General features: G+C 42.0%; 2 protein-coding genes across 2 annotated transcripts; one reads left to right on the top strand and one right to left on the bottom strand.

The window, feature by feature from the left end:
* Window positions 1-225: 225 nt before the first annotated feature.
* On the bottom strand, window positions 226-2,807 carry LOC143314525 (chymotrypsin-like elastase family member 1). The gene is made up of 8 exons (XM_076721589.1): window positions 2,774-2,807; window positions 2,563-2,657; window positions 1,889-1,995; window positions 1,615-1,743; window positions 1,369-1,505; window positions 1,122-1,267; window positions 682-876; window positions 226-267 (listed from the first exon to the last, which is right to left on the bottom strand). The coding sequence occupies exons 1-8, from the start codon at window positions 2,805-2,807 to the stop codon at window positions 226-228; spliced, it is 885 nt and encodes a 294-aa protein (XP_076577704.1).
* A 1,098-nt stretch (window positions 2,808-3,905) lies between these two features.
* On the top strand, window positions 3,906-8,781 carry LOC143314501 (Golgi reassembly-stacking protein 1-like). The gene is made up of 9 exons (XM_076721566.1): window positions 3,906-4,118; window positions 4,584-4,664; window positions 5,806-6,009; window positions 6,397-6,483; window positions 6,590-6,720; window positions 6,858-6,996; window positions 7,090-7,207; window positions 7,312-7,416; window positions 7,748-8,781. Exons 1-9 carry the CDS (start codon window positions 4,053-4,055, stop codon window positions 8,014-8,016), a joined length of 1,200 nt encoding a protein of 399 aa, XP_076577681.1. The 5' UTR covers window positions 3,906-4,052; the 3' UTR covers window positions 8,017-8,781.
* The last annotated feature ends 7,822 nt before the right edge of the window (window positions 8,782-16,603 follow it).

Here is a 16,603-nt window from a genome sequence, read left to right as displayed (position 1 = left end):
AGTCTCCTGACTGCCACCACAAACATACGACCAGAATTCCCCGACGGGCCAAGGGCTGCATATAGCTCACATTCGGCCACCATTAAGAAAATGTGGTTCTTGTTAAGTCTTTAGGTAGATGTGATGCTGACATTAAAGGGTTTTACCTCCATGCCACATTGCCACTTAAAGCCCTTTTAGCTTAAAAGAAGTCCAGTCCCTTTGGTCTCTGGTTTGAAACATCCATCAAAACATCCCGAGGAATTTTCCATCCCCTGGGGTTGCAGCCTGGGAGGTCAGAGAATTGGGACTGTCACCATTTTTGTTAGTATTCACCCATGACCCTTTAACTGTGGCCCCATTTTCAGACTGGTTGTAAGCATCAACACAAAGTACATCCATAAGCAATACATTTGTGAGACTGAGAAAGTAGAAGAGTGCTGAGAAACACATCAAAGCCTGTAAGGAGTTAGAGTGGCTGGTTTGAAGATGAACCACTATCGCCACCCTTTGGTTGAATTAAGAACTACAAGCAAAGATATTTTGTATGTGACACAAATGACTGTGATGCATATTTATTTTATTTTACAGGCTCTACTTGACAGCTTGGACAGAGCACTTTTCCATCGATTTACAAAACCTGGGGAAAACATACAAAGAAATTAAAGTCAGCTATAAATCTGAAATATACAGACAAAATACGGTGATATTTCCAGAATCACATTGTGGAGGTAAAAGGAGTCTTACTGAATAGATCCAGTCCTGGAAGGAAGAGACTCTGGTGAAGACGGTGGGCTTCTTCACTTGGTTGCACATGCCAGATGGACCGTAACTGACAACACCATGGACTCTCCAGGCTCCATCAGTGTAACAGTTCAGGGGACCTCCGGAGTCGCCCTGGGACAGGTAGCAATCAGAACAGACACAAGAAGAGAGAGTCCAGTTTGAAGACTTTTACTGAGCCAAAGATCTGCTTGGTGGTAAGTATAATTCCCAATAAAGCTGGCATTGTTGTCAGGATCATCATCTCTGATAAGCTGCCTTTGAAAAGAAATGCAGAAGTGTGCATGAAATGCTAGTTCTGGGTGAATCAAGACAAAAATGTCCTGCTTTAGGAAGATGAACACATATGTTTGCTGTACCTGGCAGCCAGATATGACTCCATCCCCTCCAGCACACACCATGGTTTTCAGAGCAATGCTGCCCCACCAGTCGGGCTGGGAGCAGACTGAATGCTCCACCACAGGGAGGGCAGCCACCTGCAGAATGTCAGGGACACTCCCTTGATCTGTGAAAGGAGCAAGTGCAGGAATTTTGTTAATTTGACATATATGAGTGGTGTGCATGGGACATATATTGCACTGCATGTGTGCACAAGTGTCTTCTCACAGTCCATAAGTCCCCAGCCGGTGATGTAACAGGTGAGGCCATGAGGCAGCATCTCGCCAGGAGCAGGGAGGCTGGCGATAGCCACGTAGCCGTTGTCATACACAGGCTCAGCCAGTCTCATGATAGCAATATCAAAACTAATAAACAATAAAACACAACATGTCAATATAATTGTGTTTTTGAGTAGCTTGCCTTTTAAGATTGTGGTTAAATAAAGAGAAGGGGTCTGACTTGCTGTCATTTTACCCTCTGCCAAGGTCTCCATTCCATTCAGGATGGATGGTAATCCTGTCCACACCGATGAACTGCTCACTGTTATCATACTCGTACAGGTTATATTCACCTGCCACCACACGGTACTTACTAGCGTCCATGCTGACAGGAACATAAGGAACAAAAACACACTATGCTTACTTACAATCATTTATCCAGCAGACAAGGAATGCATTCAGTCTGACAGTAAGAGACACAGCTCACTAGGTGTATATTGATACCAATAAGGAGCAGTGAGAGGCCCAACCTGAGGATGCAGTGAGCTGCAGTCATAATGTGGAAACCATCAATGATAGTACCTCCACAGATGTGGTAGAAATAACCGTCATTGTATGAATCCTGCTGGAGAGAAATCTGAGAGAAAACAGAGACGAAACGCACACTGATAAGGTAGAGGACTAAATGCTATTTCAGAAATCATCCAGTATGAGGATCAGTAGCTCAATTTTCACCCTATTTGCTCAATAAGAAAAAAGGAAATCTCCCCATCCACAACCTACCCCTGTTTCTACATCAAGATTTTGACAAGTCCCATAAAAAATGAATAAATAATTTAAAAAAGGACCAACCCCTTTTTAATGTAGTGGTTATGTCAATGATAAAACAAAAGAACATGCAAAACAACTGCACTGTTTCAATCAACTTCAGTCCTACAAATGTTTAAGTTTAGGTTTAAGTAGATTTAAACATTTGCACATTTAATTTTAAACATGCAAATCATGTTAATGTTTAATACACAGGCACATGTTTAATGGAGCAAAATTGTGTCACTGTAGAATCACTGTAAAAAAAAAAAAAAATATATATATATATATATAGATAGATAGATAGATAGATAGATAGATGTGTTTTTAGTGTGTGTGTGTGTGTGTGTGTGTGTGTGTGTGTGTGTGTGTGTGTGTGTGTGCTTATAGGTTTTACCTGCCATTTCCAGGTGTTGGGTGCAGCGTCTTGGCCTCCTATGACCCTCTGATTGTGCACATAGTGGTTGATGGGTGCTTCAGCACAAATCAGTCCTTTTTTTCACACACAAACATGAACAGAGATTGCAGTGGTGACATTTCACAAAATTGCTAACAGCGCTGTTAAAGTCCATTGTAAATTGTTTTGGTTTATTTCTTTAAAAACTTACCAATGCAGGACAGGAAAGCCACAAGCCAAATCATGTTGGAGCACTGAGGACCTGTGGCAGTTTAACTATTTATATCAGTCTGTGACTGGGAGACCTTGAGAAAGTATTAGGCAACCATTAAGTTACCTGCCAGTGTCAGCAAATCATGTGGATAATTCCAGATTAAAAGCATGCCTTGCCATGATGTACTGAGGAATGGAAAAACATGTTGGAAAGATGTTACATTGCTTTACAAGTAGTCTGCAGCCATTTAAATCTCTCAAAATCCATGTATGTAGTTATATAATCATTGTTATCATTGTATTTGCATTGTTATTCATTTAGGAAACGTAAAAAAACAAAAGCTCATATTTCTTATCATAGTGAGAAAAGGGCAGGTGCATTCACATGCGGGCAAAATCAACCAGGACATCTGTAAAAAAGGTGACTCAAACACAAAGTTTCACACACCCCATGAGAAGAAAATGTTGTGCAGACTGCTTACAGAATACGACTTTGCTCAACTCCATATTGTGACAAACAGACACATCTGTTATTATACAGTACAAACATAAAAAATGCATATAAAAAGTCAAATTAAATATACAGATATGAGATCAAATAAATATATAAACATATAATCTAGGAAAACAATTTTCTAGTTCTCTGCTTGATGTTTTTATTCCTCATCTAATTTATATATAATTCTGGTAATTTACTTAATGAGATTACAAGTTATATATGTTCTTGGCACTGCTTCTCTCTTTCATTGCAACCTTATGTTCGCTATAAAATATAAGATATCTAAACTCAAGGCAAAGCTAAAACAAGATCAATGAGAAATATTGCTTAATTACACATAAAGTTGTTTTGATTTGTTTTTTTAAATTTACTCTTTGCTTGATTTTCCTCAGACAACACCTACAAACTGTCAAACTCATTTTTACAACAAAATGTTCCACCAAAAATGTAAATTTATCACGGACAATGTCAATTTTTCAATGAATGAATGAGAATAAAACACTAGCGTTATCTGTTGCCGGGCAACCGCGTAGGGCACTCCGTCAAGGATGGCTAATCGAACATAGTTTCCTTGATCATCACGGATACCAAGAGTAGCACAGGTTCGATTTTTCTGGCATCTTTATTTATTAGCCTGGCCTAGCCCTCGAGCGCCTGCTGTCAACCTGCCGCAGCCGTTGGCGCTAGCTAGCATGAATTGCCTTCAGTAATGACTTCTAACTTCGCTCTACCTCAGTGACATTTCGTCAGCGTTACTGTTACGGAACTGTTGAAGGCCATGGGGCTGCCACAGAGCTCGTTTTTGTCGGACGGGGGAACTAATAGTGGATATCATGTCCATGGGGTACGTTGCAGCGTTGTGCAAGGTTATACCCAAACCTGGGTTTGTCTCTACAGCTCTTCATTTAAATCTGGGTTTTTAGCTCACTAACTTGCTAACTATGCTAGTCCTGAAAAGATATGCTGCATAAAATACAGTAATATTAGCTGGTTGTTAACTGTCGGGTTATTCTGTAACGTTGAGTGGAAGTGTAGTAACTCGTGGTCAGCTTTAATGGTGTCCGCCCATGATGAGGTGGCATTTGGCACACATCCAGGCTATTTAGCTTTGCTTCAGACTGTCATAGCACTCACTGCAGACACTGATACGAGCAATGTTAAACTGTAACGAATGTCAGCCTGTTCACCATGTGAAGAGCAGCAGCTGTGCGATATCTCGCAATGAGGATCCCCAAATTCTGGTCGATGCAATGTGTTTACTTGACACTAGTCGGCGACTGTAACACGGTTTGTTTTTTAAATATTTCAGGTTCAAGAGGATTCACCTGCCCTGAAGGCCGGTCTGGAGCCCTTCTTTGATTTCATTCTCTCTATAGGAAACACGAGGCTTGTGAGTAGACTGCTGTGATGATTGCTGTAAATCAGTGGTGGTTTGGCATGTCCACTCATCAAATGTCATAAAGGTTAATATGACCAAATGACAAATCTTTGAATGGATGAGTACATTTGATGAAGCAATTATTTATAAATAGTTGTCTTCACAAGTATGAACAGAAGTAGGCTTAAAGGACAAGATGACAACAGAAAACTGTAGTTATCAATGTAAAAATGTCAAACATTTATGTCATTAAGACTTTTTCTGTTATCACTTAAGTAGAACTGCAACAAATCACTTAATTGATTAGTAGTCAGCTATTAAATTAATCCTGAACTGTTTTGATAATCAGTTAACCATGGAGTATATTTATCTAAAAAATAGAAAGTCAGAATTTTCTGATTTCAGCTCCGTAAATGTGAATATTTTTTGTTTGTTCACTCTGCCATGACAGTAAAGTGAATGTCTTTGGGTTGTGGACAAAACAGACATTTGAGGGCGTCGTCTTGGACTTTGGGAGACATTGATCAACATTTGTCACTATTGTCTTTTAAAGACCAAACAACTTATCGATGAATCGAAAAAATAATCAGCATGCCAATCAACAATGAAAATAATCATTGTGGCCTTGCAGTTTGATCTTATGTCTTTATGGAGTTCAGCTGCAGAAGGTCTGAAACATGGCACCAAAGGGGCAATGAGTCCCAGTGTGTTTAACATAGTATCTGCATATGTTCACTTATGATGAAAGCCCTCTGATGCGCCCTTTGTCAACCGTATTAAGTCTTACATGAAGGTGCAGGTTTGCATAATATTTTACAGCGCAACAAAGATTAACTTCATTTTTCTGGTCTTATTAACTAATTTTGGACTGTTTAAGTCTAAAGTATAATGTGGTGACTTGCTATGGATTTTGTGTAGCTTTGATCTGATGTTAGATTTTCTCAACATTGGTTTGATGTGATGTGTGCTTCTGCGTCTGCTTTTTACTGCAACTCTATTTGACAGCCAATTTTTCTTTCTTTTTAATGGGCCTGAATTGTACCCTCAGGAGAAAAAAAGTGGTCTGCTGTAATTTCATTTCATGTTCTTTCACATTAAAACGGGTCCCTGCCCTGTCACAGCTGGAGTAGTCCATATTTCTCTGTTCCACCAGAATAAAGAAAGTGACTTGCTGAAAGACCTTCTAAAAGCCAATGTGGAGAAAGCGGTCAAACTTGAAGTGTACAACTCTAAAACCCAGCGGGTGAGGGAACTGGAAGTGACACCCAGTAATATGTGGGGTGGTCAGGGTCTGCTGGGGGCCAGTGTCCGCTTCTGCAGCTTTGAAGGAGCCAATGAGAATGTTTGGCATGTGTTGGTAAGTCAAGTCTGGCCTTAATTGGGGCTATTCTTTAAAGTTCTTTATGGTAAACTCTTGTTGGCCTGACATAAAACACTTTAGTGGCAGCTCTGAGGTCGTAGTCAGCACATTTTCTTTCAGTGTTTTCATGTATGTTAGATGCAGTTAAAGAAAGCTAAGAGAAGAAAACCAAATGTACTTAACTAATGTGGTGAATTTGCTCGGGGGTCCTAACCATTAGAAAAAGTCATATTCCTGTCAGGTTGGTCCCACCAGAAGGGAAAATTTTTGTGTGTCATTCTCATACATAAACTCACATATAACACTACATTTTAAAGTCTTAATTTAGTTGACATGGTGGTTTTAAATAAAAATTCCTTCATAATCATCACTGGTTTTTTTTAGGATGTGGAAGCCAGCTCTCCGGCAGCTTTGGCCGGCCTAATTGCTCACGATGACTTCATTGTAGGAGCTGACCAAGTGTTACAAGACGTAAGCTTTCTTGCTTTTGAAAATAAGAAACCATCCATGAACAACCATCCATGAACAAAATAATCGCAAAATGTTAAAGTCCTCTCTGTTTGTGTCACCTTTGCAGTCTGAGGATTTCTTCTCTTTGATTGAAGCCAATGAGGGGAAACCTCTTAAGCTGCTGGTGTACAATACACAGACTGACCAATGCAGAGAGGTGGTGGTGACTCCAAATGGAGCATGGGGAGGAGAGGGAAGGTAGGTGCTGTGTGGTTTCAAATAGTTTTTCATTTTTTTTAAACAGCTAAAACCTTTTTAGTATCATGTCACCTGTGTATGTACAGACACAGTAAACATTTACAGTAATACCCTTGTCTTGCTTGTTTTAAATGTAGTTTAGGCTGTGGCATTGGCTATGGCTACTTGCACAGAATCCCAACTCGTCCAGCTCAGCCTAACACCCAGAGCAAAAATGTTCTGCAGTCCACAGTGATTGGCAGCAGTGAGGGGCTGGCTGGGAGTGACCACACTGAGGTACAGCTTATCACATCTTTCATTTATTAAGTGTTCTTTGGTAGAGGTTTTGTTTTGAGTTTTCTTTAAGTCTGAGACTCTCTCTGTCCTCAGGAGCCTTCAGTGCCTGCATGTAGTCCCTCTAGCGTCAGTGAAATAGATTTTAATCAAATCAAAGGAGCTGAGCAGGACTTGTGTGCAGCCTCACCCACACAGCCAGCTGTAGATTTCGGTAACCAGATCTACTTTTAAGAAGCATGAATTTGTTTTCAGTGTCTGACATACTCCCTGTTTTCACACAGATCAAAATGGATATTTGTTCTTTGTCGATTGCAGATATCACCGACAATCCTGGGACAATGACGCCAGAATTGTCAAACACTGGCCTGAGCTCCATGCTAGCTAATTATGGAGATGACTCTGGTGATCAGTGTAGCTTGGGTAAGTATCTCTACATCCTCCACAAGTGATTGAAGTGTGTAGCTGAATAGAGCAATTACATGTTTCCAATGCCATCCTGCATGGAGAGGAAAAGCAGTTTAAACCAGCTATTGTTTGCTGGTGAATTATTTTTTATTCATGTTGAAGAACAGTGTTCTCAAATGGCAGATAAATTAATGTGCAACACAGCTAATATAGGAATAGCAGAGCATTTCTGATATCTTCATCGGTGTTCAGCCAGAGGTGCAATAATCAGAATTTATTTTTTTAAGTTATGTATAGTAAAGCAGCAACACTTCTCTGCCTTATATGATCCCTGATTGTTTTTCAGATACCTCATCCGTTGACCAAAGATATTCATCTCTGGAGAGGGAGGAAGACTCAGACACCCAGCAGACTGAGCAGGAGCATGTTACTGACATGATCACCACCGCTTCTCCAAGCAGAGAGACTGCAGACACCCTTGTTGGCCTTGAAGTCACCACAGAGAGCCTGAGTGACCCAAGTATCCCAGAGGTGCAAGACACCAGTTCTGAGCCCTCAAGGTCAGCTAATATCACCGAGGAGCAGACGTCGGAGACTGCTGCGCCAGACAGTTAAGAAGCAGTTGCATTAGAGGAGATTTAGAGCACACTATGATACCGAACGCTTCCCTTAAGATTGTAAGTTGCATCACTGAAATCATTTTCTAATTTCAAAGAGTTTTATTTATGTACAGGTGCCATTGCGGCACCCTGAATTGCACATTTAAGAAGAAGGTTTTATGTTGACTGGAAGGTAGGTGGGATACAATCTGAATGTACTCTCCAATTTAGGCATACTGTAAGTCTCATCAAGCGGGATGAAGCTTTAGTTGAGTCTTAGTTGCTGTTAAATATCATCCCAGGTTGCACTAAAATGCCAAAGGTGCATAATGTTTTATCTAGTTGCTCTTACCATCATTGCCTGCTAAATAGTACTAAACACTGTTAGAAACCGAGAGCTTGAGCTGGAGTTCACACAGATCCATCATGTGGTTTTGGTTTTTTATATTTTGGAATTTAGGGTTAATGTTTTTATTTTCCCGTGGATTGAGTTTGAGATGAGTATATGTGTAACAAAAAAAAAAAAGAAAAGAAGGAAGATTTTTTAACCTCAGGCATTTACCATGTAAGCCTCTTTGCCTTATGTCTCATTTTAAATACCCTCCTTTCTTAAGTGTAGGTTCGACTTCTGATTTGTGTACGTGAGTGAGCCATGTTTGATGCAGCTTTGATTGTTTTCTGTTTCCTCTCTTTATATAGATTTTAATTCAATTATGTTACAGAGTTTTATGGATGGACAAAAATATTCAAATATTTATAAAAAGAAGATGCTCAAGATGAACCTGCCCCAATCGAATTAATGTCTTTTTTGTTAGGTATGGGCATAACTGCGTGTGTGCGTGTATCAGTATACATACATATATATGTTTGTGTGCATGGATGAGTGTTATACGATATATATATACACACACACACACACACACACACACACATATACATACATTATGCATACTGTATGTGTATACTTTTGTGGAATATGCATCTAGAGGACTGACTTCATGCTTTGAGACAGCAGGTGTCAGCAAACACCTCATTATAGATCCCAAACAGAAATGATTCAGTTTTCTGCCATTGCAGCCTCAAAACTGTGGTCAGATTAGGTCTGCTGTGTCAGATTTTCAAAAATGAATGGATGCATCAAATCTTTCTGCACAATGTTTTTGCGAAGATCACATCTCCTCGGTGAACTCCTCGGTACAGTTGTGGAATCGGATCTTTCAGAATACAAGCTGCTTGCATTAGTGAGGGGAACTTCAAAGCACTGATGCCTGTCAGACCCAGTGACAACATGCATCATTTGTACCATTCATATCATTCAGTGCTCCATACATGCAGGTCTGGGCATATGTGTGGTACCTGCTGCGGTGGCTGGCCCACTTGGCTGGAAAAGCCTTCTTCAGAATGAAATCAGAAGCAAGTAGGGGGCATCTGTGTGGGAAATGGTGATACTCTAGCTAATGATGAGACCCATGCTTTCATTTCTTTTTGCTATTTGAACTTAAGGATTTTTATCCTGTGACTTCTACATGGACAGCACCAACCATTTATCATAACATACATCACAATGTATTCTCAATATCTGTATATCAGAATCACCAAATATTGGCAAGACCCAGAAAAAGTAAAAATAAGCAGGGAAGCTACACTAGCACCGGGAATATGCCTCAATTATTTACCAGGGCCCTCCTCAGTTGAAGGGGGGGATGGGCATTCATGGGAAGAAAAGACTGTGTGGGGGAAGAAAGACGAGAGGGAGATGGATTTGTCTTTATCCACCAGAGAGTGAGTGGTGCTCTTAAGGAAGCCTTCCTCTGGCACACCTGTGTGTGTGTGTGTTAGATGAAGGATTATATTTCTGAGATGAATATGTAGCAGCTCAGTAGCTTTGGCTCCTCTGCCTACATGCTGAAATTTGATTGAAGCTATGTTGAAATTTTGCAGAAAACTGAAAACCTCAAGCTTCAAATGAACACAGCATAGAGCTGTGTGGCGTTTATGATTTTTTTGTGCATGACCTCGGGGTGAATATGCTGTTTCGTTCCTTTTATGATGCCTTTGGAGCATGAAGATGGCATTATTTGAAGATACAGCCTCAGGCAAAAGCCAGCAGCTGCGTGCCAAGAGGAGCCAAGAGGTGACGTGTAAGGGGGCCACCTCTGGAGGAACATGCCCTGCCTTCATTTCTGCGTTTTCTGAGATGGTTTCAAAGGACACTCTGACACAGCTGAACCCACTTGTCAGCTTAGCTTTATCTCACCCTCTGAGAGGCTCGGCTCACAGGCACCAGCATAGTGCCCGTTGCCTCAGCCTGTCGTTGCAGCATGACAAATTGTGAAATAGAATAACTACGGAGAAAGGGGGCGGGGGGGTTAGGATGGAGGGAAGGGATGAAAAAGGTGCAGAGATGTCAGAAGAGAGCTTTGAAAAACGAGCGAGTAAATGCTTCAACCACGGTGGTCACACATCTCCACATAAAGCTGCATCTTGCTTTTTCTCCTCTGGATGATGCGAACGTTCAGGGCTGACTCTTATGTTGAAAACAGTTCGATTGGCTTGTGTGGATACCCAGTGAAATGTTGCGACTCTTTGGTATGTTTATAGCATGTATGAGTGGGAAAAAAAGGCTATAGACAGTCAAAGGCTTCTGTTTTCTGTTTGTGTCACCTTCCCACCCTAATCACGGATATCTTGGCGTGGCGTAGCCTATATTTGGAAATGCTAGAGGCTGCATTTTCATACCAGTGCCATGCAGTGTTCTTCACAGTGTGCATGCCAGAGCCTGGGAATAATCTCAATAAGTGCCCGACTGCGTTAGACGACAAATGTACAGGCTGTAATGACATGCATTCGTGGAAAGGACTGTCACTCCGAGGGGCCTGAATTCATCAGGATCTTGTATTCATCTTTTTCAGTTGCAGTCATTGTCAGCTGGCTATATGTTATATCTTTATAGATTTGCTCTGAAATTGTTCTGAAACATGCTGCTTATAGGATTTGGCAGTCTACAATATTGTGCTGTTTTCCTACATGTGTGGCGAGTGTTAGAAAGCAGACTGAGGGGCAGTGCTGCTGGTGGTTGAGTGATTCCTAGATGACAAAATAGGTCTTGATGACAGCTGACAGTAGAGAGATGGCAGGAAATAAGGGGAATGATATGCTTCAAAGGTCCCTGGCCGGACACAAACCAGGACACTGAAGTTCACGCTCAGTGCTAAGGCGACTTGTGCACTAATGGGAGCATGTTCTGATGTGTCATTTCTATGATTGAATTTTGATTAAGTTCAGGAAACCAAAGCTAGTTGGTTAAAGTAAGGGAACCATTGTGGTTCTGGCTAAAAGGAACTATGTGTTGATTGATGTTGGAAGGGAAGTGAAGGTGGCCTTCACTGTCAAAGTCAGACATCTTCTAGTATCAGACACATTAGGATTAAGGTAGAATCATGTCATGGTCAAAGGAACCTCTTTTCTCGGTGGGGTTAAGGTTAGGTTAGGTGGTTTTGTGGCAGTGTAAGACCGGCACGCTTCTGCCGCCTTGTTTCTGAGAGAGGACAGTTGTTATTCACATGAACATGAGAGGTCGCTCGTCAGGAAAGCATAAAGATAGATATCTTTTAAGCATTTGAACAAAATAAGAGTCTACAGCCTTGCTAGCAGCTCTGTGAGGCTGTACGTAGGCACGGTGGTACTTTGAGCTAAATGCTAACGCCAGCATGTCAACATGCTCATAATAACAATGCTAATGTACTAATATGTAGCAGGTAAAATACCATGTTGACCATCTTAATTTGGCATGGTTTATCGTGCTAACAATTCCTAATTAGCACAAAACACAAATTACAGCTGAGTGATTAGAATTTCATTAGTTTTGCAGGTGTTAGGTCATGAAACAAAGTGGGCTTATTGTGTAAATCCTGAGCATGAAAGTCAGGGGATCATCAGTCAAAAGGATTCATTTTCTGGGGACCATGAATGTCTGTACAAAATGGCAATCCGTCCGATAGTTGAGATGTATCAGTCTGGAAAGTCGAGGACCGACCAACCAACACTGCCATCACTGGAGGAAAAAACAAAAACCATCTAGTTTTATTATTTTATCTGAGAAGCAGGTATCCCAGACCTTTCAGCTTCATCTCTGTCTGAGATCTTTGCCGCCTCTCACTCTCTAACACCTTTTCCTTTCCTTCCATCAAAGGCAGCAAAATTGCCCAAAGTTAATCTCACACAATTTGTGCTGGTTTCCTGGTGACAAGAGACAAAGAGATAAGGCAAATAGGATGCAGCAGGAAAAAAGGGAGGTCAGGAGAGGGTGTCCTGCTTTATTTCCAATACTAATTGCCATTCAGCAGGGGTGAGGAGCTGGCCACACAAGACAGCACATATTGTTCTTCTGTCAGGATGACCCTGCTGATGTCAAGCCTGCACCCATCTGCTTCTGTGGCTCCCAATCTCTTAACCTGAAAATCTGGCTTCACTTGTATGTGTGGCATTTTTTTTTTTTTTTTGTCTCTGATTTATTAACGTCCAAATCAGATTGCTCCTTCAATTATCATCCAATATCTTTGGGTCCCTTAGGTGCTTTCATTAATTTGTTCCTAACATTCATGAGCTGTTTTCTGATTGATGCTCATTACATTTCTTTTCCAAAGAGTTTGGAAGCAAAGTTTTTATGCCCATTGTGTCCTGGAGGCTTCCCTTTGAAATTATATAGTGACATTAAAAAGAAATATTGCCACTGCATTACCGTTGCAAAGCCGCCGCTTTCATCACGGCAGAACACGAACAAGAAAAAATAGATTTGTTCTGGCAGCGTTTTCTAAGTGTTATACACAGATTGCTCAAATAATGTCAAGCTGCTGCAGCTTCAGAGAGTCGGCAGCGATTTTTACTCCCAGTTTTCTCACTTTTTTGTCCGACTGATCAGGAAGCACTTTGCTCTGGTGAGACGCAGCAGATGAGACAGACGGATAAAGGTTCGGCTCAGCCTCTCACGATGAATATGAGTGGATGGGGAAACACAGCTCAGCATGTGCCCTGCTGTTTTCCTGTGTCTCTGACATATTTGCTGTGACATCCCCACCACTACCCAGGCTTGGTTTTGACCGGATAGGGAGCTGTCTCTTAGTGTTAACCTCATTTACCAGTTAACCATCCACCCCTCAGGGCAGTGCATGCCTAGCTTTGGCCCTCCTCAGCCAACATATATGAACATACACACGATAGAGCATGCTATTCACTAAAGGACCCACGCAAAACTGAATTCTGCATTAGCTTGCATGTTGTGGTGTTTGTAAAAGCTATTGTTAGGTAAGGCTGTGAAACTGGAGCACAGCCTTGCTGCAGTTTCCAAACATCACAGCTGCAGTGCTGCACACATATTATTACGCTCTCGTATTTTGCATAAATCCTACTTTTGATGTCAGTGCTCCGCAGCACATTCAACTCAAAAGATATTTGCCAGATCATGTTCACAGTGCATTCTCGCCCAGAGAAAAGCCTGAACGCGAGTGTACCAATCTCCCTCTGTCGATGAATAAAATGCTCAGTCACGTGGTTTATCATCCATGTGCATAAACCGCTCCAGCGCTTATTTCTTAGTTGTGCCACTGTCAGTGAGCTTTGGCTCTGCTCTGCATGTGTGTGCGTTCATAAACAGATGAGAGCCCAAATTTGACAATACAGCGTGTGCTTCACTCAGCTCGTGTCCTTGTGTCAAGCCCCCCCCAAAAAGCACTGAACTACCTGATAGAGTTGTGTGATGCTGCCAGTATGGTGGAGGGCAATGAACTGTGGTAGATTTTCAGAGCAAAATGGAGGCACCATCTCATGGAGAGAGGGAGGAGAGGGAATGGTGGCGCAGACAGATAAAAAATGAAGGAAAATTATGGAGTAGAGCTGTCGGAGGTGCGCACATGGATGTGGGGAGAGAGGAGGTGAAAATGAGTTTTTCTGACTGAAAAATTCACTGGTTTTCATTGATAATCTGACCCCAAGTGTGAGTGGCCTGCTCTGCTCAGCCAGATACAAAAAGACAAAAAGCAGAATATATCACAAACCTCATTTCAGACTCATATATGACTAACAATGGAGTCTCTGTAGGCAAGTGCTGCTTATGTAAACATCTAAAGGCTGATAGAGCGAGCCTTTGCTGCTCAGCCTCTGCACTGTGCCTCTGTGTACACATTATTTTGACAAAACCTGAGCCGCCAGACATGGAGAGTGTAATAATATTCAAACAGAGCTGGGAGGGGGTGAAAATTGAAGGGGGACACACACAAGAGAGCCCATGCAAACAATGGCCAAAATAAGAGTAACGCAGTAGAAAATTGTCTGTGTGGGTTGAATATGTACTGCATGTGTACTAAAGTGAAAATGTGCTGTTATCAGGTTAGGCCACATTCTCCAACAGCTGAGCTGCGCACACACTCAGCTTCCCCTCGAGATTCCCTTTTTTTTGTAATTACTTTGCAGAGCGAGGGGTGGGGGGGGGGTGGGGGGCGGGAAATGGGCCCTGTGCTTTTCTCCTGCTGTGTGAAAGCCTTACGTTCCTCTTCCTCCTGCTTTTAAATGGTCCGGCGTCTGTGGAGAGCTTTCTAATTCATCCTGCATTCACATCACTAATGCGCCCTTGAATGCAGCACCAAATCAGGGGTCATTTGTTATGCTGGTCATTAAATTGCTATTAGGGTTTGCGTGAACTGCTATCAGTTGATGGCATTAACAATCTATCATAATTACTGTGATTGTATGAATGGGCAGGCTTTGCATTGGCAGATAGTGTAATTCAGCTTTCTGAGTCCGTGGGGACAGGCGGAGGTGGAGCTGTCTGTGTTTTAGTGCAACGCCAACACATGAAATGAAGACTTTGTTTACCTAGCCAGAGGCAAACAGAGGATGGCAGGTGGGTCTAGGCCCCTGCCTCCACCTGTGACTACAATTACTGTGATAAATGGAGATCAGAACACCCATGTGACTCAGAGGGGGCCGGCTGATCACTTATCTGGTGGTGAGTCATCAGCGGCTCCTTCTGTCAACACTGGCCCATCAGACGCAAGAGTCGGAGGGAGCGTTGCCTATGTGCTTGCATCTGGATGTGTGTGCGTGGATCTGCGTTTGTGTGTGGGAGGCTTTCAATGCGCTGATGGCAAGTTTCCACAGTGGTCATCCAGTGTCCTCTGACAATGTGACTGTGGCCTGTTCGGTTTTTCAGCCCCGCCTGCAGACACGTGTCACATAAACATGTTGATAAAGGCGCAAAGCACGGGAGGGAGCGCTTCACTGATTCAGACGCTAATTTCTCCTCAGTACATTGTGTTCCCCGCATGCACTGCACCTGCACACACCTCTGCGGACAAGGCTTCATCGTATGGATTACAGATGTAATAACGGTGAAGAGGTTAATTAATCTCTGTGCATTAACCAAATCGCTCCCTGTCATCTAAATGAGTCTTTCTGCCTGTCAAACTTTCAGGCAGGAAAGTTGCGTATACGAGTATGTCTTGATTATGTAAAACTTCAAAAAAAGAAAACAGTTGGAGTATTTTAAATCAAGTTCAGCTTTCTGCTGCAAAAACACTATAATACATAATTATTTTGTCATAGAAACAATGTATTCTTCCATTAATCTGTTGAATAATTATGTTAACATCTGTGTCTCCAGCAGACCGACACACGCGGTTTAATTGATTGCATTGTCTCTGTCCCTATGGCAACTGGAAATTGCCATGAAGGACATGATTACAGGGTGTTGCAAGATGTCTGAAAATTCAGTCTCTTTTTCTTAACATCCCACTTTTATGCACCGCCTCCACTTATTTCCTATTCATGTTCTGATCGATTTAGAATTGATTTCTGAGGGGCCAGCTGTACTAAGCTACAGCTGCAAAGTGCACAGTGTTCTTAAATGTCAACAGTGGGAGAGACGCAGGGGTGGACTTATAGGTGTTCCCAGTGTGCAGGGAGCTGCGATCAAAGCTTTACTTTTTCCAGTAAGCCCATAATGTGGCTCATCATGTAGGCGTGACTTCAGCCGTGTGCCCTGAAGTCAGCCAGCTGGCAGTTGCTGATTCTTCTCTTCCTTTCAATTGCTATTTCTCTGCCCTAGATTACTATCCTGACATTTCAGGCAGCATGCAATTCCAGGAAGAGATGTGGAAAGAAAATCTGCACTCTTAATATGTAACCTTCTGCAGCAGTTACAGCGCCATGATATGTTCGTACCTCTGTCAGACACCATCTGTTTGATTTGACGTAGCGAGGATGAATGCAGACGGTGCGGTACATTCACACAATGCTGTGGAGCAAATTTCACTAACAAGGGAGTGGATTAACAAAAATCAGCTCTCGTCTGTCTGGGGGCTGGAAGAATAACAGATGATCCATTTACTCTTCTCTCAGAAATAACTCCTCTGTTCCACTATCCCCACGAGCAAATACAGATATCAAAGTTAAGACAACATGTCTTCAAAATGCTGTATGTTTTCAAACAGGAGCCCCAAAAACAGAAAAAAAAAGCATGGCGTATAACCTGCAATACAGTACCAAACTCTACTGTTTGTGCTGCTTTATTAAAAATGCATTGCATTTCATTTCTAATGCTACGCTTG

The sequence above is a fragment of the Chaetodon auriga genome, chromosome 21 (genome assembly GCF_051107435.1).
Source record: "Chaetodon auriga isolate fChaAug3 chromosome 21, fChaAug3.hap1, whole genome shotgun sequence".
Taxonomy (NCBI): domain Eukaryota; kingdom Metazoa; phylum Chordata; class Actinopteri; order Chaetodontiformes; family Chaetodontidae; genus Chaetodon; species Chaetodon auriga.
Note: the sequence above shows the minus strand (reverse complement) of the source record. Positions and strands in the feature narration are given on the sequence as shown.